Source organism: Solanum stenotomum, chromosome 1 (genome assembly GCF_019186545.1).
Source record: "Solanum stenotomum isolate F172 chromosome 1, ASM1918654v1, whole genome shotgun sequence".
In the NCBI taxonomy this organism is placed as follows: domain Eukaryota; kingdom Viridiplantae; phylum Streptophyta; class Magnoliopsida; order Solanales; family Solanaceae; genus Solanum; species Solanum stenotomum.
Window position 1 is genome coordinate 99,156,058 of NC_064282.1, and position 19,202 is coordinate 99,175,259.

The 19,202-nt window shown below is 35.1% G+C and overlaps 2 protein-coding genes and 2 long non-coding RNA genes across 6 annotated transcripts; all 4 read right to left on the minus strand.

Annotated features, from left to right (window-relative positions):
* Nucleotides 1-351: 351 nt before the first annotated feature.
* LOC125856795 (thiamine thiazole synthase 1, chloroplastic) lies at nt 352-2,526 on the minus strand. The gene is made up of 3 exons (XM_049536426.1): nt 2,063-2,526; nt 763-1,323; nt 352-627 (listed from the first exon to the last, which is right to left on the minus strand). Exons 1-3 carry the CDS (start codon nt 2,408-2,410, stop codon nt 466-468), a joined length of 1,071 nt encoding a protein of 356 aa, XP_049392383.1. The 5' UTR covers nt 2,411-2,526; the 3' UTR covers nt 352-465.
* A 4,323-nt stretch (nt 2,527-6,849) lies between these two features.
* Nucleotides 6,850-9,781, minus strand: LOC125865627 (protein translation factor SUI1 homolog). Its single transcript, XM_049545837.1, has 5 exons — nt 9,623-9,781; nt 8,159-8,258; nt 7,710-7,915; nt 7,571-7,624; nt 6,850-7,112 (listed from the first exon to the last, which is right to left on the minus strand). Exons 2-5 carry the CDS (start codon nt 8,193-8,195, stop codon nt 7,068-7,070), a joined length of 342 nt encoding a protein of 113 aa, XP_049401794.1. The 5' UTR covers nt 8,196-8,258; nt 9,623-9,781; the 3' UTR covers nt 6,850-7,067.
* A 1,927-nt stretch (nt 9,782-11,708) lies between these two features.
* LOC125851796 (uncharacterized) lies at nt 11,709-18,709 on the minus strand. 3 transcript variants are annotated; one of them, XR_007444937.1, is made up of 5 exons: nt 18,448-18,709; nt 14,913-14,977; nt 13,305-14,634; nt 12,352-13,225; nt 11,709-11,983 (listed from the first exon to the last, which is right to left on the minus strand). It is a non-coding gene; the product is annotated as an uncharacterized LOC125851796 (long non-coding RNA). The 3 variants fall into 3 exon arrangements; XR_007444934.1 differs by lacking the exon at nt 18,448-18,709 and having other exon boundaries at nt 14,913-15,065; XR_007444936.1 differs by lacking the exon at nt 18,448-18,709 and having other exon boundaries at nt 12,352-12,939; nt 13,305-15,059.
* LOC125851787 (uncharacterized) lies at nt 15,299-16,748 on the minus strand. The gene is made up of 3 exons (XR_007444932.1): nt 16,675-16,748; nt 16,127-16,456; nt 15,299-16,047 (listed from the first exon to the last, which is right to left on the minus strand). It is a non-coding gene; the product is annotated as an uncharacterized LOC125851787 (long non-coding RNA).
* Nucleotides 18,710-19,202: the final 493 nt, after the last annotated feature.

Genomic DNA, 19,202 nt, shown 5'->3' on the forward strand with positions numbered 1-19,202 from the left:
CCCACTTGTAAAATTTCACCATGTTGTGGAAAACAAATGGGGTAAAATTCCACTGTTGTAGAAAACAAATGGACTAAATTTTGCATTTAAAAGTAATTGGATGTAAATGACCTCAAAAGGCCATTAGTGCAAAAACATCTTTAAAAGTAATTGGCCCAATCACAATGTTCATTCATATGGCTTCTCCAATGAGGCCCAAACCATATCAAGTACCAAAACGAAACTCAAAAGGCCCATAAGATTATTCAACGACCAAAACTAAAATCTACCACTTTTTTCACATACAAAGTTTCGAAATCGAAATAATCAAAAGAAAATAGCCAAAGTTAACACAGTGACTTTCATCTTAAAGACTCTTATTCATCATCCCCTTGCCAATTTATCATTCACCACCACAACCATACTCACTTATCTAGGAAAAACTAATATTTCTCATAATCCTTACTTAGAAAACTATAATTACATTCAAGCATCAGCAATTTCAGCTTCATCAGCTGCTGCCAACATAAGCTCTGGGAGGATGCTTGTTTCTGCAGTTCCATCAAGGGCGTTGGGCAATCCCAACGCTCGTAGGGCGAGGTGAGCTGCCTTCTGTCCTGATATCATCATAGCTCCAAAAGTTGGACCCTGAACAATATAAAACATCTCCAATTAGTTATACTATTGGATCAGCTATATGAGCTTTTTTCAACTTGTTTGAGACTGAGGCGCAGGCAAATTATGAGTTTATACAATATAGGCGTTCAAGCACTTTATAGTTACCATTCGTGGTGCTCCATCAATTTCAGCAACTTCCATTCCTGTAACAATCATTCCAGGTACAACTTCTCTGGTAAGTCTAACAATTGCGTCCTCAGCAGCGTTCATGTCCAAAGCTTTCATTCCAGGAACACTGTTGATCATGCCAATGCTCCTGAGCCTCTTAACACCGGTGGCGCCCATGGGGCCGTCGTGGCCGCAGGAACTGACCACAACCTTAGCCTCCATAACATTAGGGTCCATGCAGGATTGTGTGTCATGGTTCTGGGAAACCAAAGACCAGTTAGTGACAACACCACCGACTCTTCCGTTCTTCACGATAAGGTCCTCTGTTGCAACAGCATTGAAGAGCTTCACATTTGGCCTGGCCAAAAGCTTGCTCATGATGGTTGAGGTGAACAAGGCAGCGTGTTTGATGACCACGTAGTGGTCCTGCTCGTCGTAGTCAATGCCTAGCTCGTTCAGGAAAAGATGTGCTGGCTTACGCACAACCATAGCAGAGAAGAGTTGTCCGCCTAGCCAAGCACCTCCACCAGGGCTCACAGATTGCTCAAGAATGGCCACCTATACATGTAAAGCCAATTCACATAAACAACTTACAATTACAAATTGAAGAACATAGATATTATAACGACAATTATAGCAATTAAAATATCAAATCACTTCATTGTGATAGTGAATGCGTGTACAGATCTAGGACGGGTTCTGTATATTCAATTAAACTCATGTTATCCGCTCAAATTCAGCTTAAGACTATCACAAAAGCAATATCATTGGTTCACAAACATACAAAAACAACTTTCCCAATAAATAAATGATTTGTGTCTTGAATGGTCCCACTCAAATAATAACTAGCAACTAAGGCTAAGGACAAAAATTTCACATGATTTATGAGTACGAGTAAAGTTGTAAAATACTTTTACAGGAAACCTGTGTTTCTTTTGAGCTTATCAAAAACAATTTCTTTATCAGGTCTCTTTATGTATCAATTTATGTGACCCCTATTCTTTTTAGTCCAGTCCAAAAAAGGTCACATTATATAACAAATTTCAATAATTGTCTCACGAGTCATGTCAAATCAAACAGTAACACATGAATTTGCAGCGGAAGGAGTACAATCGAGGCCATAACAAGTCTACTGAGCCTTGATTTATGATGTATCAAATCTAGATCGAATTCCTGTTGCAGATAAAAGTCTGATATCTATAAAGAAATCGTGATATATAGCACACGTAAACTCTAAATCCTGAATCCGTCAACTTAAATTTCGATATCTATGTATTAAAAAAAAAAAAAGTTATACCTGAACATCAGGGTTCTTGCTGAGTTCATAAGCACAAGATAAACCAGCAGATCCAGCACCAACAATAACAACATCAGTATCAGCATAAGTGATCATATCCGTCATATACCTCCGTGTCATTTCCCGAGCAACAATCGATTCCTTAATCGGATTAAAACTGAAACTTCCGAGATCGTAAGGAGGAGGAGGAGAAGCATCAGCAGACATGGAAACAGCCATGTTTTGTGGAGTGGATTTAACGATTTTCAATCGAACTTGTGATGAAATTGGAACGCCATAAAAGGATGATTTGTGTGTGTCAATGAAATTAGTCTTGGAAATAACAGAGGAAGTCAAGGTGGAAGCCATTGAAAGAGAAGAATTGAGATTTTTGGGATTTAGGGCGGAGAAGTTTGAGTTGAGTGTGGAAATGGAAGGGGAAGAGGAAGAATTTATATAGGGAACTGACAAGTGTAGAGCTGAGTGGTGAGAAAAATATCTGACATTATTGCAGTGTACGCCTATCTGGCTAAGTAACACTTGTAAAGCATGCACTACTCTGTCCTTAAAATTTATCGCGATATTTTATTTAAATATTAAATTATTATATTATATATTAATAAAATACTTCAATATTTTTTATCAAAATTTGACGAAATATTACACAATTTTTTGAATTTTTTTATCAAAACATATGAAATATTAGCCACAAGTGTAGGCACTTAAACTCGTATAAAATTGAATAAATTGACACATTCTTCCTACATGGCATCATACGTGTATTATGTCATGTAGAACATGTGTGTCTACTTGTTTAATTTTATACAAGTTTAAGTGTCTTATTTGTGCACATTCAAAGTTGAAGGGCATGGTTGATCGTCGAAATCAAGTTAAAGATCATGGTTATGTATTATGTTTTTTATGTGTGTGTTCTCATGTACTATTACGTAAATGAATTAACTAGTGTGTATATATATATATATATCATCTACTTTGATTATATCATTAATCATAGTAAGCTATTAAATTAACTATAAATTTAAAGCTATGTATTTCACCTAAATTTTTTAAAAAGATATGATTTTGAGCCTGTAGTAATATATATGTGATTGTAAGAATTCCTTTTCAATGATAATTTAACGTTTTAAACTAATATTTTTAGAAAGAAAACTAGTGTCACACAAAATGTAACAAAAAATAATTATTGTGTTCAGAGTTTTAAAATGTAGATTAAGTTATTTTAATAACCACAGTAAGAAAAATGATTTAACATTCCTACAATAAAAGTTTTTAACCTTTTTTTAATGTTCTAAAGTTCAGAAATAATTTAATCTCCAATTTTGTTAAGAAAACAATTGAACTTCCTGCAAAATAAATTAAAATCTCACCCAAATATAAAACACAATATTCTTTTAATAATAGATTCTTTTTTTAGTAAGTACCTAAACTAAGATAGAGGAAATATACACCATCCATCTGATCCATGTATATTGTATACGTGGTTAAGATTGATAATTGTTATACCAAAGTTATTGTTTCTTTTTTTTCAAAATCTATTTCCTTTAGTTATAATAAATAAATTTAATTTGGATGCTTAAAATTTATTATATAAAACAAGAGTCACTCATTCAGATATATAAATGGAAGGAAGTAATAATTGATAGAAACCCAATTAGTGGACACGTAGATAGGCATACAATTTTTTTCTTTATTTCGAAAGGAATATTACGATATAGTGATGCATTTGATTTATATCTTGTTATTTTACTGTCTTTTTTTTTATAATTTTGCATCGAATACTCTCTCTTTTAGCCGAGAGATCATTGGAATCAACCTCTACACCTCAAACATAAGAGTGAAGTCTGCATACATCCAAAATTAAGAAGTGGTGCATAATTAAATATAAGCTCATAATATATAACATTTCACCTCTATATACCACATAATTTTCCAATAAAAGATGAGCACCGAACCACCCTTCGTCTAAAGTTTCTCCGCCCATGCATACATCTTACCCTCGTAGACCTCAACAGTAGAATTACACTAGATATGTTTCTTTTTCTTTTCTTTTCTTTTTTAAAAAAACTTTAATTTTGAGAAGGATAGGATTTGAAGGGCCTTAATCGATGATACAGTAAGGTTGGCCCACTTGTTCAGCAAGTGGTTTTGCTATATTGGGCCTTTTGATGTATTAAAGTGGCGGGCCCAGTTTTAATTGGACTATTTATCTTGATTTTTAACGATTTCTTGTCCTAGGAATATCCAATATATATCATATATAATTCCATATATTATAAATAAATAAAAAGTTACTAGTCCTAGAATATAAATGTTATTATATTTTATTTTTGAAAAAAAATATACAACATAAAACCAACAATTTATTTTTGATAGGTTTAAAAGTGGTTTATAATATTGAAGACTATATAAAAGCAAAGAGGAGTATAACAATTAATTTAAACTATCTTTGATCTTATTATATATGTCCATAGTGATCTTATTATGCGATGGTCGCGATCGACCATCCACGATTTTCTTTAGGTATTCAAAGGTTGTCTCGATTAGTAAGAGTTCCAACATGAACTTCACCTAAACATGCAAATTGGTGCAGTAGTATATGTTTCCTATTATAAAGTGGCAGGGGCAGAGACAGAGTTAGAAGGGTCGAAGAGTTCATTCGAATCCCATCTTTGGAAAATCACATCATTATATAATAAATATTAAACTTCAGCTTGGTAAAAAAATTGTCTCTTGTCATTGATAATTAATGATGAAAACAAATATTATAACCTATTTAATTTGGCTGTTATATTTTTATGGTTTAACTATTATAATAAGTAGGTTATTTCAATTTCCATTCAACATTGCTGAATATCCTCTCATGCAAGGACAAGGTGCTTATCATGTCAAAAAGGTTATGTTAGAATATCAGCTACGAGTTCAATTAAATTCTTATTCAAATATCGTACTTATTTTAAATCTTTGAAAGATGTACATGTTATTAGTTTATAACTCGAAACTAAAATTTATAAATTTCAAAATTTTAATTCCAATTTTGAAAATGATATCATGGATTTGATTTATAGACATGTTGAATGGTCCAAAATTAGCTTCATTATTTTTTAGGTGCCATTGTGTTGTCCTTTCTAGTCTTTTCATGCTTTTTGGGTTTGGCCCTTCTTTGATCATCATTTTGTGAGGTTGTTATGAGTGAAAAAGACACTTGCTATTTTAGAAATAAAATATCTCCCTCCACCACATTAACAAGATCTATTGGGGGCAAATACTATTTGTTTTTTTGTCATAATCAGACACAAATTTAAAATGTATGCAATTTCAAGAAAGTTCATGATTTATCAAAAAAAAAAAATTTGACTTCAGAAGAAGGTAGAGATAAGATTTACATACACATCACCTTTTCAGGCCTTACTTAAGAATCATATTGAATTTATGTTGTGTCGTGGCAATTTCAAGATTATGTTATCGCTACAAGGATCGTTTGATCGCTAGTTAGAGCTATACATGCATTAATAATACAATGATTAGTTATGAGTAAATCAATGTATCAGTTCATGTAAAATTAGTTATTCATATATTAGTTATGTAAATTTCTAAATTGCAAACCGTAATACATCATTTATACATGAATAATTCACCTCCTAACCATCCACTAAACGAGTACTACTTATATATGTAATTTATACCTATATAACTCATCTTCATATCAACTACCAAATAATTCCTCACAGTAATCAAATTCATCATCAAATATTTATTCAGATAATTTTTGCGAATATATTAAATTTCTATGAACCCGTATACAAACCTCTAAACAGTAAATCCGCCCCGGATAATAAGTGCCCCTTCAAGATCTCTAAACGAAATATTTTAATCGTATTGATGAAAGGGTTGCTTTCTAAAAGTATTTGACTACACAACAATTTTTGAGTGTCTATTTTTTAATCCTGACGCAAGCGTTAAATTTCACTATCATTTTCTCTTTCATATAAAGATAGTGGTTAGCACTATTATTATTTTTAGAATTAAGAGCTTCACAATTTTTGTTTTTTTGGTAGTCGGGTTTCTAGCAATAATCGAACATTTTAAAGTTAAAGATGAACAAACTGGTGGTCGTCAATAAATTTGGAGAGGATCTTTAGGAGATATTTCCCATTTAATCAATCTATTTATATGATGTTTGATAGGGAGGGAAAGGAAAATCCACTTGACCAAAGGAACACATAATTATAGGAGTGTACACCCAAAAAATCCGAAGTTGAAATATTCTTATTTAATTTATAAATCTAAAAACTCAACACAAATGATTTAACTTAATATTTGAAAATTCTGAACCAACCCGACCATGCAACTTTTCATCGCGTTGAAAATAAATTTTACGGTATAAAGATTGTACTGTAATGGCTAAAAATGGCAAGCACATGTACTTGTGGCAAGAAAGAAGATTTCATGATGGAACTTCAAATCTAGAGATCAAGAGTCGCAGTGTATCTCTCAAAATCCTATTCTTAAATAAATCTCAACCAGTGGTTGTCCAGCCCCTCGACTCGTCTCCACTTAAATATTGGGCTTACGTAGTATGTGAACGACGATGTGCCTAATCTGCACTAGACCATAGAACGGATCTAACCAAGTTAAGAGGATCGAATTACCCCTACCCTTTAATACTGAAGTCCAAGAACCAGCAAATCGAGAATGATTCCAACAATATGGATTGGTATTTAAGCACACTTCAGCATATGCGGCAAATTCTAAGCAGCACTAAAATGATCAGCAACAAGGATCGCGTCTTTTGAGCACTCAGTTATATCATCATGATATAGGTTTGTGAAGTACTTGAAAATATAACACGACTCATATTCAGATGAAACATAGAGAAGCAAATACAGTGTTTATATCAAACAATTCAAACACTAGCAAGTTTAGTAGAACTGAGTTTGGATAGAGCATATCTCTGGCACTGACATAACAAGCATGATAACTGTGCAGCTGAGGCTGATGAGAGCAATCAGAAACCATGAATTTTGATGTGCTCTTTCTTCACAATTCCAGCCTGCTTCCACGAATCCAAAAAGGGAGAAAATTAGCAACAAAGTACATAGTAGATAACAACTGAACAGAGAAAGTTCCGCAACATATCAAATTGTCAATTAAGTAGAGCTACAGAATTAGTAGAGTTGTTAATTTTGTCAATGTCTGTTCTATAACCCCCACCCTTGCCAGTAAATCTTCAACAAGTAACACCAGTACATAAAGACCCACCATCGAAAGGATCACTGAACCAAAAGAGTTTTTTTTGCTAATGAGCACAGCTCAACCTATTACTAACCCACTTCATTTCAAAAGACACAATTCAGGATTGACAGAATAAGTTAGACGCAAAACGTGAAATTCACAAATGATTTTTAATGCACGACATAAACATCAGCTTTTTTAAGCATCTAATTATTGTAGCAAGATAACTTAATATTGAACGAGCAAAAAGACATGCTCAATCTGCACCACACTCACCTGGACAAGAAATGTAGAAACGTTCTTCCGCTGGTCACCCTGAAGTTGAATAACCTTCATAAACAACAAATACATAGATTAGTCATAGAACTTGCAATTACAGAGACAGAGACAGACACTAGAATGCAAAGTTACAAACCTGGCCTAGTTCAGGATCCTGAACGACAGTACCATTGCAGCAGAACTCTTTCTTGAGATCCTTCAGTATCTTGTTATAGCTGAATTCTTTCTTCAACCCCTGCACAGTTGTCAGGCTTTTCCTACCATTCCTTTGTTGTATACGGATGTGCACGTAATCTTTTGATCCAGCACCAGAGTTATCAGCATTTGCCTCAGCAAAGGGATCTACATAGCATTATAAAGCATCAAGATTGGTCAGGTATGGAAGATAAGAAGATATAATTCATATCCTCTAAACTAGCATGCTTTCTTCACAATCCTTTTCTTTCTTTGCATCTAAAGTATTACATCTATAAAACATGAACCCAAACTTTTTAACATTTAACAGAAACGGATTTAATGATTTCATAAGACAGGAAATATACGATATTGCACTAAAAAGAGAATATGATTCAAGGAGGCTCATACCAAAAGCGGTAGGAATTTGGACGTCGAGATCAGACATGAAACTTGGCTGAGAGTAGAAGACAACAGGAGCACACAGATCTCGAAACTTGGATGCTCAGACCTAGGCAGATGAAAAAGAGTTCAGCAGCTATTACAAAAAAAAAAAAAAAAAAAAAAAAGGAATAAACAAGAAATCAAAATTCCACGTCTCAAGTAGCGACAACCATCAACATAGACTGTTATCATTTTGCATTCATACAATAACAAGGAATGAACTAAATATCCTATATAGTAGACAAGCAGTTATACCAGATTATCAATACAAACCAGCACACCCTATCTAAAAAACAGGAAAATCAAAAGCTAAATAGGACATAAACTTGAACAGATGAAAGAAGCCTTTATTAGCAAACAGAGTTGGAAAAGAAAAATCCACAACAAAAGATTGACTACGCATCAGATACTGACAGCTTTAGCAGTAAAGTACCAATATAGTAGCAGTCTTGCAAAGAATTCCGATATTTATCACCAAAACAATACACAAGAGACAGATTCAGACAGATTCCATTATCATCTCGCATGTCGTATGTACAATAGAAAGAGGCAATCCATTATCATCTCGCATGCCATATGTACAATAGAAAGAGGCGACCCACATATGTTTTACTATAAAGAGCAACAGGAGGCAAAAGAACTGGTAAAAGCTCATCCATTATCCAACCAAAAACAGAAAGAAAGAAATAAGCTAGAGAATCAAATACAGAAACCTGTTCATCAGAAAAAGAAATCCTTCACCACAAACAGGGTTGGAAAAGGTAGTCTTACAACATCTTTGTTCCCCCAACAACCATACTAGGCCACTCAACAGATAAACTATAATAAGCATAAAAAATAGCATAAAATTCCAAAGTGATATCAAAATCCTTCGAAAACACAACTATAATTCAGCAAGAGAACACAAACCCAAAATAAAAAAACTGGACAACTCTACTAAACAAACTCCTAAATAATTCACATTCTTGCAGAAATACAACCGAACTATCACAACAGGACACAACCCAAAAGAAAAAGGCCCTAAACTTGCATCAGAAAAAGTTCATAGCTCAATCCTCAAACAACAAAACCTCACAACTTCGATGTAAAATTTCATAAAACATGAATACATAACCTGATCATTCAACAAGCATAACAACACCAAGCAGAGAAAACAACCAGAACACAGAGACAAAACACTAGATGATTCTTCCCATCTATCCAGTAACAAGTATCCCCTGAACTTAATCAAGCTATGCAAAACCAACACAAGAAACCCACAAACCATCATAAATCAGCATCTCTATCCCAAAATCCCCAAAATTCCCCCAATTCTTGAAATAAAAATCCAATCTTTATCACAAAAACAGCTTCTAGACAAACAAAAAAAAGTTAATTCACCGGATCTGAAGCTTATCAACCAAAAGAAAGAAGTGGGTATTGAAGATATACCTGATCCGAAGGTTAGGGTTTGTAAAGATTGAAGACGATAGCAATACAGCAGACCCCAAAATCCGGATAAGTCTTTTGAGCAAAGCACAGAAAAGTCAGTACACCGAAGAAAAAAAGCAAATTGTAATGTGAAATCAGCTAATAAAGATATGCTTTTGCCCCTTTTTGTTAGGTCGGTCTAAAAAAGTAAGAAGGGAGACACGATACCCTGTGTGATGGACCAGCGTAGGCCCGTGGGACTGTTAAATTACTGTCTAGTCCTTGAACTTTTCAGTTAGTCTAATTTTGCCCATTAAGATAGATTCGTCTCCAAATTAGTCCTCATGTTTTGCCTTTTTCTCTATAATGAAGTCGAACTCAATCGACTCTTAAAACATGAAAAATGTGTAATTGAGTTCGACTTCATTAGTAGGATGGTTTAAAATCGAATCGAAATTAATAACTAGAATTAAAAAAAGTTATTGATTTATCGGTAATAAATTATTAGTTTAGCTATTTTGATAACGGTTTTGATTATTTTTTTATATCGTGTAATTGATTCTTAACAGTTTGAGATTTTTTATAATAGATTGATTGAAAATTCAGTAGTAAATTATATTCATATTATTCAATATATTATGAGTCCTTGACTTGAGATTTCATTTTTCACTTTCTTTTCTCACTTTCAAACTCTCAATTATTCTACAAACTAGATAATGTTGTCCGTGCTATGCACCGGCCCAATAATATAAATGTTATTTTTTTGGGCTAATAACCGAGTTTTTGAAGCGATTGTTTGCGTGGATAAAGGAATAAGTTTTTTTTATTACAAACCTGTACTTTCTTTGACGCTATTTAAGGCATAATAAGACTACCCACATGCAACATTTTTGAAATATTTTATGTTGTCAATTATAATGATTTATAATATTTTTACGATAGATTCACTTCAAGAATCAGTGAAATTTTTTGTATTTTTTTTCAAAACATATTTTATGTTGTCAATTATTATGATTTATAGTATTTTTACGCAATTTTAAAATATAAAAAATATAAGAGAAATAAATTAAAATGGACCCAATATATGTTATTTTTGTTGTCTCAATTTATGTGACACAAATGAAATTTGGAGAGTCATCCAAATAATCATATTTTTTAAAAAAATGTTTGAAGTTATTAATTATTGTGATTTATAATATTTTTATGTAACTTTGAAATAATGTACATTACTGGTCACTTTGTCCTAATTTATGTGATATAGATAAAATTACAAAATTAACCTTTTTAAAATGTCTTTCAGATATTTTAAGTTGTTAATTATTATTATTTATAATATTTTTTTGGTAATATTAAAATGATATGTGTTATTTTTTCTATCCCAATATATGTGAGCCTGATAGAATTCTGAGAGTCAACATATGTTNTTGACATGTGTAGGAATTGAGCAAAAACACCACAATTATGAGTTAAATCATCATTTTGCAAGTTTCATACCCAAACAGTTCACAAATAAATGATACTTCCTCCGTTTCGAAAAGAATGACCTCCTTTTCTTTTTAGTCTGTTTAAAAAAGAATGACTTCTTTCTTTTTTGGTAATATTTTAATTTTAGTTTTCCACGTGACATATTTAAGGCCACAAGATTAAAGAGAAATTTTGTACATTTGACATAACTTTAATTCAAGACCACAAGTTTTAAAAGTTTTCTTTATTTTTTTTAAACTCTGTGTCAAGTCAAACTAGACCATTCTTTGTGAAACGGAGGGAGTAACTCTTTTTATATTAAGAACACATATTTAAGTATGTGATAAAATGCTGGATAGTTCGTTAGCAAGGTTATCATATATATTAACGAGAGCGGAGCTAGAAGTTCGAGTGTGGATTCAGTCAAACCCATTAGCTTTAGCTCAATAATGCATTTATGTTAAGAAATTCATTAAATATATATAAATTCTAAATTTAGAACTCAGTTATTAACACTTGAAGTAGTCAGTTCAAAAATTAAGAACCCATAAGATTAAAATCTTGGTTCCGCCCCTCTATATTTATTGAAAAGTATCACAACATCTAGCAGGGATTGAAGTTACAATTCATCAACAATGAGCTAATAAAATCCAATATAGAACATGTAATAGAAAGGTTGAGATCACAACTTGTCGAAAATGCTTAAACATTTACTGAAAGGTTTCACAATATTCAACATGAATTGGACTTTGGGATTCATCAATCATGAATTGAGCAATTTAAACTGAGACAAAAGATGTCTGATCAATAGTATAGCTCTTTCTTTCTCCGGTCTCATTCTGAACAAGCCTTCACATTCCTAATCCGATAGTTGGACGACTCGTATCACCATTGCAGGTGTAAAACAAACTAGGATGTCTGCAAGAGACGTATAATTATAGATGAGAATCAGCATAGAAAAAAATGTGTTGAGAGCAATGTCAGATAGAAAACTAGTCTTGAAAGAAAAAGAAGACAGGAAGAGAATGATAAACTATTGATTTCGCGCAGCAATGTATATCTCATTATACTGCTGTATGTGGTTTCTTGAAACTAGTTTTTCAAGGATAAGAGAAAAAGACCAATCCAAAGTCATGCCTTTGACAACTAGTAATGTTAGCAGTGAACCAGTTGTCTCTAAATTGTTAACAGAGAGAAATTATATAGAGCTTAAGTTCATGCGATCCAATATGTATGCCTCTTTTTGAACGCAAAGAGATAGGGAAAGACTCGAGTAGTGTACATACCATGAATAGTTGCTAACTAGTATCTCTTTCCCTAGCTGGATCAAGGGCATCAGCTTCATACTGGGATAAGTACCATCAGAGCTTCATTCTGCTCAAATACCTTGTCAAGATCCAGAAATTTTGATTCACTCCCATTCTGATCAAGGATGTCTGAAATGCAAGCAGTTCTCGTTATCAAATAGCCTTCAAACTGTCACTGGAAGACTAGTGAGTTTGTTGTGCTTTTCTCTTGTCAAGCTTTCAGTCAGTAAAGTCTGCCTCAATGCGATTGATTATAGATTCATGTAAAACTACATACAGATTGCAAAGTATCCTAAACGGGAAAATAGATCAAAGATTTGAATAGTTGAGAGTGTGAAGATGCAACATGGGAGGCTCCACAACATTACTTAATCAAATCTTAAGATGGTCCTCTCTCGTTACTCCGAGTGTCTCTCTCCATTTTGTACAGTTCTCTGCTCTCCTGATTGAAAGCCAACTAAAAAAAAGGAGGGCCAATCATACAACATGATTTGACTGAGTCGAAGGACGCACCATTGCCTTGTTTGAATAACAGTAACAGGAGTAAAACAGTCCAGATGAGGTCTTCTGCAAGAAATACACTTTCTGAGAAATTAAAATTAGAGGAAAATATATGAAATTGCAGCATAAGACAGAGAGCAAGTTCTGAAAGGAAAAGATATGGGAAGAGAATGTGTTGGATGCAGCCATGTATATCTATCCCATCACACTCCTGTATGTCATTCATGAAGCTTTAGTGTAGAAATATAAGAGAAAAAGGAACAACCCAAAGCTCTACCCTGAAAAATAGCACTGCATAAGCAGTTTAACCAGTCATCTCCAAATGTTAAGACATTGTTATATAGCTTAACTCCTGCCAAAAAGATACTGACATCCATAAAACATGTCAACCTCAGTCTGAATGAAGAGAGATGGGGAAGACTCGATGGTACCTCAATAGACTGAAAAGCATCCTATGGAAGTCACTATGTAGTGCTTCATCTAGTTCGATCAAACAGTTTTTGCAGGCTCCAATCCCTGGTTAACTGTCAGCATGGCATCATCTTCTTATTAAGTTAGCTATTAGCCTCGTTCACTTCAAATTCCTCGTCATGATTCAGAAATTTTGCTTTGTGATTCCCATGCAGATCAAAGTTCTATGAAATGTATGCAGCATCAACTATCTCAAAAGAGTGTTGAATACCGTATAAAATGGTCTTGTACTTCTCACTAGAAGGCCAGTAAGTTAGTAATGCTTCTCTTTATTGTATTTCCAGTCCCTAAAGTCTGCCTTGCAACAATTGATCTCAAACTAAATTCATGCAAACTCCGTGTGCTTGAAGACGTGATATATCTTAAAGTGAAAACATAGATCAACGATTTGAATAGTTGACTTGACGACTTGAAGAAGCTGGAATCTCCATGACATTATTGAATCTATAACAAAGCTAGGAATGTACCAAACACGATTACCAGAAGCCAAGTAAAGTTGATACCAAAGTAGAAAATAGACGTACATACTGTTGTCCTCTTTATTCCGATTTCCTCATCATTGTCAACATAGTCTTCTACTCTCCTGAGTCCTGAGTGAGGAGAAAAAAAAGAGGCATCCATACAAGAACGGGTTGAGTTGAGTTCTCAGATTGCCATTGCATTGTTCGAGTATCCATGACAGGTGAAAACAATCTAGACAATGTCTTCTGCTAATGCAACAGAAAATGAAATTTTAGCATAGAGAAAAATGTATAAGACTGTCAAGATACTATATAGCTGCAAATTCCTGCCAATAAAATACTGACATTCATAAAGAACCTGAACCACTACCTACTTGAAGGTAGAGATACAGGGAAAATCATGGGGACAATATCAATAGACTAGAAGCAATTAAGCACTCCATGAATAGATGTTAATTAGCGTCTCTCTAGTTGGATCCAGCAATATTAGTACGCTCCAATCGGGGGCCAACTGTCCAACATCTTCATACTGGGATAACTACCTCTGCCTCACTCTGCTCAAATATATTCAGAACTTTCTTATTTGGTAATTTCCATTCCTTCAAAGTTGCCAGAAATGTACCAAAAGAAAATAGGTGTTCATAACTAAATAGTCACTAGAAGACCATTAAGTTTTTTATGCTTCTCTTGTTGCACTCCTAGTCAGTAGTCTGCCTGAGTTCACGAAATATCCTAAGCCCAGGATTGATACAAAAGAAGAGAATAGAGGTACATAGTGCTGTCCTTGTTATTCCAATTGTCTCATCATTGTCAATAGTCTTCTTCTCTCCTAAATGAAGAAAAAAAAACATAAGAGGAATCGTTGAGTGAGTATTAGGAGACTCATTGCCTTGTTTTAATAATCTAACAAGTGTGAAACAATGTAGCAATGCCTAACTAAAAGATGAGGGATCAGCATAGAGATAAGTACACTGAATAGCGACATCAGACAGAAAACGAGACTTGAAAGGAAAAATACGGAAAGAGCATGGTAGTCTGGAGTTTGTTTCACTTGTCCATGGAACTTAACTTAGAAGGATAGGGAAAAAGGACGGTCCAAAGTTCTACCTCGAAAAGTAGCACTCCATTAACAGATGTCTCCAACTGTTGGGGAAGACCCTGGTATGCTGCACCTCAACAGAGTAGTCAACATTCCATGAATAGTTGCAGAGAACTGTGCGTCCTAGCAAGATCCAAAAGTATCAGCAGAGTCCAATCATCTCAACTTCATACTGGGATAACTGCCCTCAGCCATCCTCTGCTAAAAATTTCTTGTCATGATTCAGAAATTTTGATTTGGTAGTTCTCATTGATCAAGGTTCTCCAAAATGTACCTGGCATTAACCCCTATATTCCAAGAAAAAATTGCATCTGGTAATCATCTTCTGCTTCACTGATTGAACATCCCCCCACCCACCCCACACACACACACACCAAAAAAAACAAGAGCAGTCACGCAAATAAATATACCAGGAGTGACTAGCAACTTCTTTCTGACAATAACAGAACTGACCAGATATGCATCTGTCTTCTAGGTGGCATCATAGGTTATGTAGATTTACGGCAACAGTAGGGAAAGGAGGGAGCCAGATAAATTCACCATCACCAAAAGAACAAAGATATTTGGCATTAAAGATATGCATCCTCTTGCTTGTCCACAACACAGAATCACTCATGCCGTAATGAACAGAACCATGAGAAAATTCATTCTAGGTTCCTACTGGACAGAGCACATCATGAAAAGCAACACACAATCAGATGGACAGAAACGACTGACATGAGAAGACAGCGACATCCAATAACAGTTTAAAAAACCACAATGGAGACGGCTGCCAAGATACAGAGTTGATATCTTCTGGATGGTATGCCGGCAAAGGTCTCCATGAAAAAGATCCTTCCATTCTCAGCTGCTTCACTGCAAATACAAACTTCCCCTGATCTGGCGGACTTTAGAAGGAAGGTCTCAGATGTACCTTCGGCATGTATGAGATTTTCTTTCCTCTGTGGATTGTATCAATCTCTCAACTTCATATACAATGTATATCCTCAAAAAAATCGCATTCCATCATGGAGATGAAGGGTGGTCATTCTACTCCCCACGGATGCTGTCATCCTCAGCTGCTTGCCAACACAGATCGTGGTCTGGGAGATTCCCACCTTGTGCTGAATCTCCAAATGTTGAGACATTATGTAGCTCAAGTTCCTGCCAAAAAGATACTGACATCCATAAAATAGGCCAACCTCAATCTGAAGGAAGAGAGATGGGGAACACTCGATGACACCTCAATAGACTGAAAAGCACCCTATGGGAGTTGCTACATACTGCGGAGGTTGCAAAGTATCCTAAATGGGGAAATAGATTAAAGATTTGAATAGTTGAAGTCTTGAAGATACAACATTAGAGCTCCACAACATTACTGAATAAAATCTGAAGATGATGGCCCTCTCTCGTTACTCTGTGAGTCTTTCTCCATTGTCAATAGTTCTCTGCTCTCCTGATTGAAAGCAAACAGGAGGCATAGCGTACAACACGATTTGACTGAGTTAAAAGGAGGCACCGTTGCCTTGTTTGAGTAACCATAACAGGCGTAAAACAGTCCAGACGAGGCCTTCTGCAAGAAATACACATTCTGAGAAATTACAATTAGAGGAAAATATATAAAATTGCAGCATAAGACAGAGAGCAAGTTCTGAAAGGAAAAGATAGGGAAGAGAATATGTTGGTTCCACTCCAGGCAGCCATGTATATCTATCCATCACACTCCTGTATGTCGTTCTTGAAACTGTAGTGTAGAAATATAAGAGAAAAATGAACAACCCAAAATCCTACATTGAAAAATAGCACTGCATAAGCAGTTTAACCAGTCATCTCCAAATGTTGAGACATTATGTAGCTCAAGTTCCAGCCAGAAAGATACTGACATCCATAAATAGGCCAACCTCAATCTGAAGGAAGAGAGATGGGGAAGACTCGATGGCACCTCAATAGACTGAAAAGCACCCTATGGGAGTTGCTACATAGTGCTTCACCTAGTTGGATCCAACAGTACTAGCAGGCTCCAATCCCTGGTTAACTGTCAGCATGGCATCATCTTCTTATTGAGTTAGCTATCAGCCTCGTTCTCATCAAATTCCTCGTCATGATTCAGAAATTTTGCTTTGTTATTCCCATGCAGATCAAAGTTGTCTGAAATGTATGCACCATCAACTATCTCAAAAGAAAATTGCAAGCAGTGCTGATTACAGTATAAAATGGTCTTGTACTTCTCATCAGAAGACCAGTAAGTTAATAATGCTTCTCTTATTGCACTTCCTGTCCCTAAAGTCCGTCTTGCGGCAATTGATCACAAATTCATGCAAACTCCACGTACTTGAAGTGTGAAATATCCTAAGTGAAATAATAGATCAACGATTTGAACAGTTGACGACTTGAATACAAGCTTTGAGTCCCACAACATTATTGAATCAATAACAAAGCCTGGAATGTACTAAGCACGATTACCAGAAGCCCAATAGAGTTGATACCAAAGAAGAAAATAGGCGTACATAGTGTTGCTCTCCGAATGAGGAAAAAAGAGGCATCCATACAGGAATGGTTTGAGTAAGTTCTCGGGATGGTCATTGTGTTGTTTGAGTTGCCATAAGAAGTAAAAACAATCTAGACAATGTCTTCTGCAAATGCAACTTAAAATGAGATTTTAGCATAGAGAAAAACATATAGACTGTCAAGATATTGTATAGCTGCAAAGTCGTGCCAATAAAATACTCAATTCATGAAGTACGTGAACCTCTACTTGAAGGTAGATAGACAGGGAAGACCATAGGGACAACCTCAATAGACTATAAGCAATTAAGCACTCCATGAATAGATGCTAATTAGTATGCTTCAATGGGGGGGCAATGGTCCATCATCTGCATACTGGGATAGCTACCTCTGCCTCGCTCTGCTCAAATTCCTCGTTGATATTCAGAATTTATTTATTTGGTAATTCCCATTCCATCAATTGCCTGAAATGTACGCCATCTCGACTCTCAACCAAAAGAAAATTGTATGAGGTATTTCATTATTAAGTTTGTTATGCTCTCTTGTTGCACTTCATGTACTGCTGAGTTCACGAGATATCGTAAGCTCAGGAGTTAAGCTCGGGAGTTGATACCAAAGAAGAGAACAGAGGTACATAGTGATGTCCTTGTTATTCCAATTGTCTCATCATTGTCAATATAGTCTTCTTCTCTCCTAAATGAAAAAAAAATATTAGAGGAATCGTTGTGTGAGTATTAGGAGACTCATTGCCCCGTTTGAATAATTCTAACAGGTGTGAAACAATCTAGCAATGCCTGCAACTAAAAGATGAGAGATCAGCATAGAGATAACTATACTGAATATTGATGTCAAACAGAAAACAAGACTTGAAAGGAGAATTACGGGAAGAGAATAGTAATCTGGAGTTGGTTTCAATTCACACAGCCATTGTTTCATGGAACTTAATTTAGAAGGATAGGGGAAGAAAAAGGGTCCAAAGTTCTACCTCAAAAAGTAGCACTCTGTTAACAGTTCAACCGTACGTCTCCAACTGTTAGGGAAGACCCTGGTATCCTGCACCTCAACAGATTGATAAACCAACATGAATAATTGCAAAGAACTGTGCTTCCTAGCAAGATCCAAAAGTATCAGCAGGGTCCAATCCAATCATGGATAACAGTGTGGCACCAACTTCATACTGAGATAACTACCATCAGTCATGCTCTTCTAAGACTTTGTAGTCACGATTCAGAAATTTTGATTCGGTAGTTCTCATTATCATGATTGTCCGAAATGTAACTGGCGTTAACCCCTATATCCCAAGAAAAAATTGTGTCTGGTAATCGTCTTCTGCTTCCCTGATTGAAACCCCACACACACACCCTCCAAAAAAAAAAAAAAGGAGCAATCATGCAAACAAAAATACCAGGGGACCAGGGGTGACTTACAACTTCTTTCTGACAATAACAGAACTGACCAGAAATGCATCTGTCTTCTAGGTGGCAATGGCATCATAGGTAATGTAGATTTGCCGCAACAGTAGTTAAAGGAGGGAGCAAGATAAATTCACCATCACCAGAAGAACACAGAGATTTCACATTCAAGATATGCATCCTCTTGCTTGTACATAACACAGAATCACACAAGTCGTAATGAACAGAACCATGAGAAAATACATTCTAGGTTCCCATTGGACAGAGCACATCATGAAAAGCAACATACAACTAGATGAACAGAAACGACTGACACAAGAAGACAGCGTCATCCAGTAACAGTTTAAAAAACCACCATGGAGACGGCAGCCAAGATACAGAGTTGATATCTCCTGGATGGTA

What these genes read in the sequence shown, in the direction of transcription:
- LOC125856795 (XM_049536426.1), bottom strand. Translation starts at nt 2,410, where the DNA reads ATGGCTTCCACCTTGACTTCCTCTGTTATTTCCAAGACTAATTTCATT. An exon ending in GCAAGAACCCTGATGTTCAG is followed by an intron (nt 1,324 to 2,062) that starts GTATAACTTTTT and finishes TTACATGTATAG; the next exon opens with GTGGCCATTCTTGAGCAATC. An exon ending in TTGATGGAGCACCACGAATG is followed by an intron (nt 628 to 762) that starts GTAACTATAAAG and finishes TATATTGTTCAG; the next exon opens with GGTCCAACTTTTGGAGCTAT.
- LOC125865627 (XM_049545837.1), bottom strand. Translation starts at nt 8,195, where the DNA reads ATGTCTGATCTCGACGTCCAAATTCCTACCGCTTTTG. An exon ending in CCAAATTCCTACCGCTTTTG is followed by an intron (nt 7,916 to 8,158) that starts GTATGAGCCTCC and finishes AATGCTATGTAG; the next exon opens with ATCCCTTTGCTGAGGCAAAT. An exon ending in TTTCTACATTTCTTGTCCAG is followed by an intron (nt 7,113 to 7,570) that starts GTGAGTGTGGTG and finishes TCGTGGAAGCAG; the next exon opens with GCTGGAATTGTGAAGAAAGA.